A 12211-nucleotide genomic window follows, 5' to 3' on the forward strand; every position below is an offset into this window, starting at 1 on the left:
ACAGCTTGGCATTCAGGCTCTCTGATCTAATAAGTTCTGACTGATGCCACAAAGTTCAGAGCACAGTAATAAAGCAAGGTCATGTAAGATGCACATGCTTATGTGAACTTAAAACAGCACATTAAGTCACTCACATGTGCATAGAGAGAAAAATAGAACACACTAGTACGATCAGAAAAGACCCCTGGGATATGAGGGGGGATTGTTTCATACAGAAACAGTTCAAGTGTTTCATTTTGTGGGATTTCCTCCGGCTGTATTCAGCTATTGACAAATTTTGGTAGAACATTAGGATTAAAGCAAATGTTAAAATCTGGAGAAGTCTTGAATGGGGCAAAATAAAAAAAAAAGTCAACTTTTAGAAGTCCATAGGTAATGGTTTTAAAAACATGGACCTGAAACAATAATTTTCTCTTCTGTAGAACTCCCAGTTCAATTAAGAAGGTATAACTGGTACAATGTAAACACAGTGCCTCATGTCAGACCATTCAAACCAAGGTGATAGACATTGCAGATATAGGTTGGAAGCTGTGATTGTTCTTTATATTTTGCTTCATGGTTAAATTTTCTCTGTGTAGGCTATATTATTTAATAGAAGAAAACTCCCCATTTAATACACACCTGTATTTTGGAAAAGGAACCGTAAAGATATACAGAACTATCATCTGTTAATAAGACAAAAATGAACATAAACCAAGTACAGATAATGTAACCTGTTAACATTTGGTCAGAGTGACTAGCAAAAGCTCAAATTTAAGCGATAAAAGGAGCAGGGATGCCTGGGTAGGTCCGTTGGTCAAGCTTCCAACTTTGGCTCAGGTCATGGTCTCACAGTTCATGAGTTTGAGCCCATGTTGGGCTCTGTGCTGACAGCTCAGAGCCTGGAGCCTGCTTTAGATTCTGTGTCTCCCTCTTTCTCTACCCCTCCCTGCTCATGCGCTCGCTTTCTCTCTCTCTCTCTCTCTCTCTCTCTCTCTCTCTCTCTCTCTCAAAAATAAACATTTAAAAAAGAGATAAAAAGAGCAAATTTGTATCTGATTACTTACTTCCACTATAGAAAAAGCCTGATGTTTGGAAAGGCAAGTGTTTCTTAGATTAAACGGTAATGGGAGTTTACCATTGTGGCCACCCTTGAGATCTGCTTTCAGACTTGCTCAGAATTGGCTTTAACTCTGTGACTTTTGCAACATTCCTTTATGCACAGAACATCAACCCGTAACTGCTGACTATCTGTATAGAGACAGGTGCCAGTGACTTTGGTCCAACAGAAGAGTAGACTGGACAAGTTCAGCAGGAATTTCCTAATAACAGTGGGTTTTTCCTTGTTGCCTCAGCTGTCCAGTATCTGCAGAGCAGCAGTACATGCTGGGGTGGTTCGAAATCATGGTGGTTATGTTGACGTCATGCCTGTGGACAAAAGAAAGACTTACACTGCATCTTTTCAGAATGGAATCTTCTCAGAAAGGTAAATTTAAAAATCTGTTTACATATATATTTTGTATTTTATATACTCAAGAGTCTCTCTCCCTCTCTCCTCCCGTGTCTGTCTCTCTTTCTCGTTCTCTACATATACATACATACACCTTTATGCTTGCTTTATAACCAACTCACTTTAGTATGGGTTTGGAGTTATGTGGCTGTGCCAGTGTGTTTCCTTTGCACACTGAAATAGTTGGTCTTCCAGGGATGGGAGAATCTGAAGTACCAGAGGTGCCTGTCTCCTCCAGGCTTATAAAAATCAACATGAAAATCGGATTATGAGTCAGAACCACTCTTTTGTTAATTGTTAATAAGGAAATTTCTTTCATCCTCCTTTGGATTTTCTAGATTAGTTTTTATATGTAATTCTTTCTAGGTGAGCAGGGCACTGAATATTTTTCTAATCCAGTTATATGACAAAGTATTTGATAAAAGAGTGAGTCTGATTCTCTCCAGAACCAAATTCTCTTTTTGATTGGAAGTTGGATATCTATTATGACACAAATCCATGCTTTCTGGTCATCTCATACTATTTGGTCCATTAGTATTATATATTTTTGTGGTTTGGGAAAATTCGTATGACTTACTTTATCAAGTAAGTTAAGTATCAAGTAAGTTATTTATCAAGTAAGTTAAGAGCACAGAACCTATAGTGATTTTTCAAATCATTTGTACCTGTACAAATAATATTAGCTCTTATGTATATTGTATGGATACAGAAAAATTTCTAACTTTTAGACATTTACTGGATTCTTCAGAATTGCCAGTGGAGGTTCCACATCTATGGTAAAGTTTCTCTAAAGGACACCAAAGGATGTGCCATGCAGGGTATCTAGATTGACTTCCACATAACCATCTGAGTGCCATCTTTATAAAAAGACAGCTTTGCATTTACCATCTATTTTCAGCAGACCGTATCAAGAAGCCATTGTTAAGAAGGTGACTTCTCTATAACCTGACTCATGTGGTTCATAGGAATAGTTTAGAGCACTAACTTATTATTTCCTAAGTCTGACAAAATTTAAATCATGTTGCTATCATACTGATAAATATTTTTAACATCTATGGTTTCAAGAAAAAAATTTAAGTTTATTTAGAGAGAGAGCACAAGCGAGTGGGGGAAGGGAGAGAGAGAATCCCAAGCAGGCTCTGCACTGACAGTGGAGAGCCTGATATGGGGCTTGAATTCACAAACTGAGATCATGACCTGAGCTGAAGTCAAGAGTCGGATGCTCAACCGATTGAGCCACCCAGGTGCCCTGGTTTCAAGAAAAATTTTAGTGAGGAAATTTAATGGTCAAATCTGAAAGATCCTAGGAATGTCTTCAGTAAAATGGAAACACACACATACACAGCACTTAATATATACACATTATATATATAATATGTATTGTATGATATATATAAAATAGATATGTATAAACTACATTTTTGAGTTGTAGAGTGTGATAGGCAATTTAATAAGCTAAAACTAAGTGGTGTTTCATTTACCTGTCATATATCTTATATTTATTCTAAAACTATAAGATGATATCCTGAGAAAACTGAGAATAATCATTATTTTTGAGCACCTACTATGAATTTCCCAGACACTGCTGAGCACGTTTAGTAGCTCAGCTCTACCAATGGCCAGGTAAAGTCAATTCTGTAAACCCTGATTTAATAAATGGGTTAACTTAGGCTCAGAAAGGTTAAATGATGTGCCCAAGCTCTTCTAACTAGTCAGTCTCAGAACTTGGGTTCAGCAGTAGGTCTGTAGACTAAGAAATATGCATTTTTCCAGTGTATCACTGTGTACAAAGAATAAGTACACCAAACACATCTACTTTCTAGAGTACTCTGTCAGTGTCCTATAGATAAATATGGCTCTTGATTGGCTATCTACTTGTATGAAAAACCTACTGTGTCTGTGTGAGTACATGTTTATGTGCACTCTTGTGATACCCTCATACTTCTTCACTCTAAAAACTCTCCTCTTTCTTTTCTTGTATGTAAATATATATGTAAAAGGAATTGCACTTGGTCTCCCTCTTAGCATTTATTGTGTTTATCTCTAAAAGCCCCTTTTTATTATTAAGAAAAACTTCATTCAAAAATGTAAAGACTTCAAAAGTTTACATTTAATTAGACTAAACAACAATTAATGGTATTATCGATGTTTTACCTTTTAAGCATTTAAATGAAACATATCTTAACTGATATTGCCAAATAAAATATAAATAATTTAAGAAAGAATTAAATGTATGACTCTGTATCACTTTTAATTTGTGTTTTAAAATACGTTGTGTTTAAAATGAGATTGAGTGCTTGTATGCGTGATTCCATTTCAGTGAAGAAATTATTAGGACCTTTCAGATTTGACCACTAAATTCCTCACTAAGACTTTACTTGAAACTATAGATGTTAAAAATATTAATAAGTATGGTGGCAACATTATTTAAATTTCATCAGGCTTTAAAAATACTAAGTTAGTATTCTAGAGTATTGCTTAATTATCACTGTCTTCTCAACTTGCAGTTAACTTTTAACCATATTGGTCAGTTGTAAACCTGGATCTTAATACTCCTCCAATAAAATAGAAAAACAGCTGCCTAACTCTGTTTTATAAGAATCAAAGGTGGTAATATGGGAAAACATGATCTGGAATCTACTAAGTTCTATATAAAATACTATTATTACTGTGCACCTTAAATTTTAGTAAACTTTCAGCTCAGCATACAACCGAGATTTAAAGAATTATGTCATTCTCAGTCAGGCTTTCCAATAGCTATAAATTATAGTAGCCTAAGAAAGTTGGCCATCTGGATTCATAGAGCTGCTTTCTTGACTGTCATAAGTAAGCATGATTTATTTGGAGGATTATATGTAGAGATGACATCAATATACTTTTTGTATTTTTTGCAGTTTACAGAATCCTCCAGGAGGAAAGGCATTCAGAGTATTTGCTGTCGTGTGAAATGGAACACTCGGAAGAGGATTGTAAAGACTATTCCAAATGCCATATTTCTGAAGTTTGTATAAAATTGTAACATTACTGTACAGAAGATATCAACTATTTTCAGCCCCCAAAAAAGTGCCAAATGCATATAAATCTTGATAGACAAAATCTGTAAAAATAAAACATGGGACATTATTAGCTTCAGGAAAGGTAATGAATATGTAATGGTTTTAGAAATCCTGTGTTAAATATTGCTATATTTTCTTAGCAGTTATTTCTATAGTTAATTACATAGTCATGATTGTTCTACATTTCACATGTTCTTTTATATGGTGCTTTGAATATGCCACTAATAAAATGAATCTAAACATTGAATGTGAATGGCCCTCAGAAAATCATCTGGTGCATTTAAATATAATCAACTCTCAAAAAATGAAAGGAACCATATTATCACATTTTTCCCAGTTCAGTACTATGCCATTACCTACTCCAAATAATCTGAAATTGTTTTCCACTTAATACCTGTATAGTTTTTCTCTTCTGTTAAGTTTAGGCATATAGAAAATTATGTCCTGATATTGCACTTCTTATTTTGTATAAAGTAATTCCTTAATATCCAAATGAATCTATTAAAATGTTTGATTCCTTGGGAATGGCTTGACTAGTAAGTGGAATGAACTATTTATTCCATAGTAGAGTAGTGGTATGAAAACATTCCTAGTGATAATATAGTGAATATAGGGTTAAGCACAGGCAGCCAGAACTTTCTATGTGTTGTTCAAACTGAGGTCACACATTTTTCTTTTGTATCCTGGCAAATACTCCTGCAGGCCAGGAAGTATAATAGCACAAATTTTAACAAAGGTAAACTAATGTATTGCATCACCATTGCCACTGATTTTATTAATGGTAAATGGCCTTGTGTATAAATGTTTCCATATTATGGTACCTATGATGGTGATATATTTGTTTCTATGAAAAATGTATCGTGCTTTGAGACTAAAAATCTGTAAAATGTTAATTTTGGTAATTTTTTTTTTCTGCTGGTGAATTTACTCTTTCCTTGTAAACATATTAAAATTAATCATGTTTCAAAATATTTTTAGTTTCATTTCTTCCTTATTTTGATTTAGAAATCATTTTAAATTAACAAAATTATTGCAAGTCTTTTAAACTTGGGTTACTGACATTAATATAAATAACATCCTTAATACCAGAAGTCTGTGAAGTCAACTTGATTATTTAAGTATTTGTGTATGAAAAAGAAGACCAGATAATCATATATTTATAAGCATTGTATCAGGGAAAATTTAAGTAAAACGAGGAAAGAATCTGAAGGATAGAAAATAATTACTAAAAATTGACCAGACAGTAAATACTTCATACATTTTCAGAAAATAAGTGAGTATGTGTTCAGGAGCAGAGAAAAGGGAGATAAATCTCATGCAGAATCTGGGAAAGCAAGACAGCTGGATAATAGAAAAACAAGAATAGAGAGGCTCACATTGACCGCTGCTGGAGAACAAATGGTAAAGAAAATAATGTCATGATCATTTATCAAGCACTGGCCAGAAATTCAGTAGTTCAAAATATAAGTAGTCAAAACTTAAGCATTTGTAGATTAAAAATATCAAAATTTAAAGCAGATTTGTGGGCACATTTTTTTTTTCCAAAGACACATTACATCTTCTTAAATAGCATGATTGAAATGTAAACTTTGCCCAGATTCATCTTTTGCTCCCCATTGCACACTCCCCCTCAAATAGGGAAGTCCCATCTATTCTTGTCAGTACAAGGTTTCTTGTATTTGTCCCTAGTCTAGATATTCATCATCAATTTCCTATACTATTTCAGTGTCTCCAACTGGAGCCTCATGTTGTTTCTCTCCATTCCTTTTCAATCCGTCCTCAAATTTTTCACTGGAATTACACTCTTCCATAAGTTTCCATTATCTAAGAAAACCAAAGCATTTTATAAAAACATTTAAGAACCTCCATAGCTTGGGACACCTGGGTGGCTCAGTCAGTTAAGTGTCTGACTTCCGCTCAGGTCATGATCTCAGTTCATGGGTGTGAGCCCCACATCAGGCTCTGTGGTGACAGCTCCGAGCCTGGAGCCTGCTTCAGATTCTGTGTCTCCCTCTCTCTCTGCCCCTCCCTCACTCATGCTCTGTCTCTGTCTCTCTCAAAAATAAACATTGAAAAAAAAATTAAAAAAAAAGAGAACGTCCGTAGTCTTGCTCCATATTGCTTACCTATGCTTTTCTATACAAAGTGTGGCCTTGAGTAAGTTATTTAACTTTCTACACTTTACCTCACCTAAAAACTGGGACAAATAATACCCAATAGGGACTACTCTAAGAATTAAATGAGGTATTTTGTATAATATAGTCAACGTCAAACATGTGCTATGTGCTCAGTATATGTTAGTCTTGTTATTATAATCATTCTGTTTTACCTTGGGAAACTATGCATCTATCATGCTACACTACCTATCCATCAGCACTTGAAGTGAAATCCTGTAGGAATTCTCCTGCAATTCTCCTGGTAAGAAGTAAATAATGCCCTTTTAATTTGACCATACTAATTTTTCTATTTTGACTTGTATTATATTTAAGGATAATCTCCTTGAGAATTTTAACATTCTTATCTTTTTACCCCAGGGACACAGCGATTTTTTACATTCTATAAATGGTTGGTCAATATTGATAAATGGATATTCCAAAAATTCCTAGTTTTATTCTTGACATAAATGAATATTGCTGCATATTATCACATCATATTAGAGCTAATGAAAATAGTTTATTGATAAACATTCTAAATGTGGATTTAAGACAGGTCAATGCTTATAAAATACTATTGATATTATTTCAACTTTTAAAGTTTACCAGACCATGTGTTTCCTTAATGTTCTGAATCTAATAAAACTGATCTGTGTATTTCAAGCAAAGCAGAATTCTCCAAAAAGATTTTCTCTTCTAATCTGTTAATTGACTCATTATAATGTATGCTTTTCTATTCAATATTATATTTTGAAATATTGACTTCTCTAGCATTTCTAAAATGTTTCAAAAAGAACTGTAAACTCTCGAAGAACACAGTAAGCTAAACAGAGCTATCATTTCTGCAAATATACCAAACGTCAGATTTAGGGTTTAAACTAATTTATTGCACAAAGAATGACATCGTTTAAGTTGAGTTAAAACACTTATCTGAAGTGATATTTCAACCGTGGCACCATAATTTTCAGGAGTTGAAGAAATAGTTTAGCCAAATAATGTGATCCTCTTTCACTAATCTTTTAAAATTAAAGGCTAAGTTATATCAATTTGAAGTTTTTAAAGGCACTAGGGGATGCCCACTCTCCCGTGGATTCAGAATCTGGAAAAGCGATTACATCATACTCTGTTTAATCCTGCTGATTTGGGACATATCCAGCCATTGTAATTCACTGGTGCCTCCCATCATCTCTGACCCTGGTCAAGCCCACATGCCTTCTGAGATCCCGGAAGGTTTGGTTCTGAGGTATCGCGAGATCGGACTTTCGCAGCATTATCAATTGTGCTGTGGAGCAGGAGGGATTCTGGTAACTGGGGGTGTTCTGGAGAGGTCCACGCCTTCGGCTTGTGCTAGCGCTACGCACCCCAGATCCTGGGAAATCCCAGCAATCCTGGATGCTAAGCAGGAATCTCGCATAAACAGCTCGCTCGCTATCCCTTCGCCTTTCCCCGCGTGTCCTGGGACTGTAGGCCCGCGTTAACAGGGGCCGCCCCAGCCCACCATCTGCCTGGGGCTGGGGGCTCCTCCTACTGCGTTCACCCTGCCTAGTGTGGAAGGTCGCATGAGCCAGAGGTGTGTGGCGGACGCACAGGGCGTCTTGGGGAGTCAGGTCTCCCACGTGCCTCTTATCCACACTTAGCTGCACTGCTCTGGATGGCAAGACTGAGGAGCTCCTGCGATATCTGGCCGCAGGGGAATAGGCCTCTCGGCTTGGGGGCCTTCTGGACCTCGGCAGCTCAGTGTGTACCCCAGAAGTCCAAGTCTGTGGCCTGCTCTAGCCTCCACTGCCCAGACCCAGTTGGGGGCAGCCTGGACCTTGCAGTAATAGAAGTAAGCCAGACCCTGTAGTTGCACTTAGCTGAGAGGTGAGTGTTCATTTATAGCTGGTAAGTACAAGTGATCTTTATTTTAACTCAAAGAATTCCACCAGAAGTGTTTATCATACATTAGGGGAAGAAAAGAATTGGAGACAGTTGTTGCTGCCTAATAATAAGATTTTTGCTCCTACTTGGCTTATTGCTTTGGTACTGCTGAGATGTTCAATGGAAGGAAATAATTATGGTAATATTATCCAGAACAGATGTGCTGGAAAATGTCCCATAACTTTGATATGGTTTTAATCGACAAAACAAAACAAACAATCTTGGGCTCCTTTGAGAACTGTAGTTGGACAACTTCTGCCTGTCTTGTGTGTGAGTTTATGTGTGTGTATAAATTTACATTTGTCACAGATTGATGCTGTGTTAGAGAAATGTCTTAGAGTTCATCTAACTACCATTTATTCTCTCAGTTTGCTGATGGAAAAAGAAAATGAATATGTACTGTTTTGGCCAAAGTCACATAGAGCTGTGACTAATTTCAAATAAATTCTTTATATTTCCAATCATATTTTCTATATTTCCCTGAGATACAGTCAGGAATAAGAGAACAAACCAAATGTTAGAGTCCTGATACCTAAATACTTTGATTAGGTCCTCACAAACTTCAGAAAATATCAAAAGTTATTATAATGTAATCAAATACTGTACATGTAAGGGTGATTGCCATACTAGTAAGAAATAAACCTAATTAGGTAATTAAATGTGTCAGTTTAGGAGCATATTGGTTTGTTGCATTTGAACTTATTTTTAAAAAGTAAGATAGGGGCACCTTGGTGGCTCAGTCTGTTAAGCGTCTGAGTTCGGCTCAGGTCATGATCTCTCCGTTGGTGAGTTCACGCCCCACATCAGGCTCTGTGCTGACAGCTGGATCCCGGAGCCTGTTTCAGATTCTGTGTCTCCCTCTCTCTCTGCCCCTCTCATGCTCTGCCTCTAAATGATAAATAAACATTAAACATTTAAAAAAAAAATTTTTTTTTTTGGGGCGCCTGGGTGGCGCAGTCGGTTAAGCGTCCGACTTCAGCCAGGTCACGATCTCGCGGTCCGTGAGTTCGAGCCCCGCGTCAGGCTCTGGGCTGATGGCTCGGAGCCTGGAGCCTGTTTCCGATTCTGTGTCTCCCTCTCTCTCTGCCCCTCCCCCGTTCATGCTCTGTCTCTCTCTGTCCCAAAAATAAATAAAAAACGTTGAAAAAAAAAAATTAAAAAAAAAATAAATAAATAAATAATTTTTTTTTTTAAGTAAGATACGTCTTTTACCACATAAGCTCTCTCAAAGATCTTACAAAGCAATCAGACAACTAGTATTTCTGTGTGAAATAGAAGCCTATCAAATGCTTTTTATAAATAGTACTAATAGCCATTTTCACATAGTGCTTGTTTGTGCCAGGCACTGTCCTTAGCAGCTTACACCTAAACTCACACAATCGACACTACAATGCAGTGAGGAGAGTACTGTTATTATCATGTTCATTTTATAGATGATAAGGTTCAGTAACTTCCTCAAAAATCATCCAAGAAATAATTATTGGAGCCAGGATTCGAACTGTTAAAATAATGGCTCTGGATTCTGTGCTGTAATTAGTTATTTCCCCTTCGGTAGCCAGCATCTTTTTCAGTAGGTGTAAAAGTAGGTTTACAGTCTAATCTCTGTATGTAAACATCTTTTTCAGAATAGGTACAAAGTGTTAAGATATTTTTGTCATAAAAAGATGCCCTGAAGAAGTCATTTATTACAGAGGAGGAATCCAGCAACCAGACATGCTCCCCTTGGGTTCCTAAGGGACATCACTTACACACTTAAGTCCCTTGTGCGATTCCCTGGCCCCTTGATTATATTCCTGTGTCTTTCCACCCCCCACCCCTTTGCTTCCCATCAGTCTCATGTTGTGAGGGCTATCCCTCCACAAGCAAACCTATCAAAGCATTGCCCAATAAAGTTTGTGTGTGCTCCTTGTACCTCTGGTTATATATTTTTCCTTGGTCAGCTCTGAAATATATTTACCCCCTATGGTTAGTATATATTTTCCATTTGCACATCTGTTTTTTATTCCTTGTTCCTCCTTTTTTTGTCTACTTTTGAGTGTATGAGGTTTTATTTAATTATTTCATTAATCTTAAAAATACAACCGTCAGTTATTTTACCAGAAAAAAAAATACATATATTATGGGAATAGCAAAGAATTGCAAGCTGGGATGAGTAAGCTACAGCAAAACTATAGGCAAGTTGTGAGAACAGAAGGGAAGAGCACTTTAATAGAGGAAAGGGGGAGAATTGGGAGGACTGTTATAAATAAAAAGTCCATTGGAGGAAACTGGGAGTTCAGACTATGTGGCTTTTCATTGGCTGAGTTGTTATTGTCCTTCATTGGCTGGGTTATGGTAGGGAGAAGAGAAGAAATCTTTCCCTACTGCTGGTGTGGTGCCGTAGTAGCTAACATCTTAGTAAGGACTTGCAAGGTATATCTTTTCCTGTTGGGTTTGCAATTGATGAATAGCAGTGCAGGAGAGCTCCCTGCTGGCCTCTTGACTGCCTTCTAAAGGTTTTTTTTTAAACTGGTTTTCACAGTTCCATTTTCTCCTTCTCCATTCAGAGTTTAGCTCTGTTATTTTTCTTACAGTGGTAATTTCTAGAGAATGTACTATGCATTCTTTATGTATTACTGTCTACATTAAATTAGCACATTTGTCACTTCTCAATGCAAGCACTTTCAAACAGTTAACTCTGTTTGCCCCACTCCTGCCTTTTGTGCTGTTATTGTCCTAAATTTCACTTCTACATTTGTGATCTGCCTTACAAGATACTATTGTTGTTCACTGGAGTAGTCATTTGCATTTACCTTTTCATTTGCATTCATTTGCATTTACCTTTTCCAGTGTTTGTCTTTATTTCTGACGTTCTGTGTTTCCATAGGGTCATATTTATTCAGTATGAGGAACTATCTTATAATATCCTATAGTGAAGCCTACTGATTGTGCATTTGCTCAGTTTTTATTTATCTCACGCATCTTTACTTCACTTTCATTTTTGAAGGATATTTTTGCTTAGAGGGAATTCTAGGTGAATTGTCTTTTTCTTTTAGATCACTTTAAAGATATTCCATTGTCTTCTGCCTTCCATACTAATGATGATCCTTAAGGTGTAAATTTTAGTCTTTTTTTTTGTCTTTCTGGTGCTCCTTTGAAAGCAAAGTGTGATTTTCTTTGGCTGCTCTTAAAATTTTCTTTCTCTTTATTTTTTGGCAACCTAACTAATAACCAACAAGTAACTAAAATATCTAAGTCACCTCTTTATTTCTTATTTCTCTTTGATTCTTGGTGATTTGTTTATTTTCTTTTTGCATGCCTCATATGTTTGGACTGGATCAAAAATGTAGAAATTCAAAATGATGTTATCTTCCTCCAGGTGGGCTAAATTTTCTTTTGGAAAACAGCCAGAGCACTAGTGGATCACCTTGGTCCCATTAAGACTTGGTTTCAGTCTTTGTTAGGGCTATTTTATTTTTGTCTTTAATCCCAAGGCGTAGCCCTTAATATTAGAGCATAGCCCTTTTAGGGTCTCAGATTTAAGCCTTGGGAATTTACCAAAGCCATCCCACCTTGGCAGTGTTTGAACTCTAGCTATTCTCCCAACACCCTGT

At 36.4% G+C, this 12211-nt stretch overlaps 1 protein-coding gene across 2 annotated transcripts in view; it reads left to right on the top strand.

Moving 5' to 3' along the window:
• The window catches only part of CRISPLD1 (cysteine rich secretory protein LCCL domain containing 1), a 48948-nt gene extending 43432 nt beyond the window's left edge, over positions 1 to 5516 (top strand). For both annotated transcript variants that reach the window (XM_058699890.1, XM_058699891.1), the window contains 2 exons: positions 1335 to 1465; positions 4384 to 5516. In XM_058699890.1, coding sequence (XP_058555873.1) covers positions 1335 to 1465; positions 4384 to 4435 — 183 coding nt within the window. In that variant the 3' untranslated portion in view covers positions 4436 to 5516. The remainder of the gene's footprint in view (positions 1 to 1334; positions 1466 to 4383) is intronic.
• The last annotated feature ends 6695 nt before the right edge of the window (positions 5517 to 12211 follow it).

This window comes from Neofelis nebulosa, chromosome 14 (assembly GCF_028018385.1).
Source record: "Neofelis nebulosa isolate mNeoNeb1 chromosome 14, mNeoNeb1.pri, whole genome shotgun sequence".
Classification (NCBI taxonomy): domain Eukaryota; kingdom Metazoa; phylum Chordata; class Mammalia; order Carnivora; family Felidae; genus Neofelis; species Neofelis nebulosa.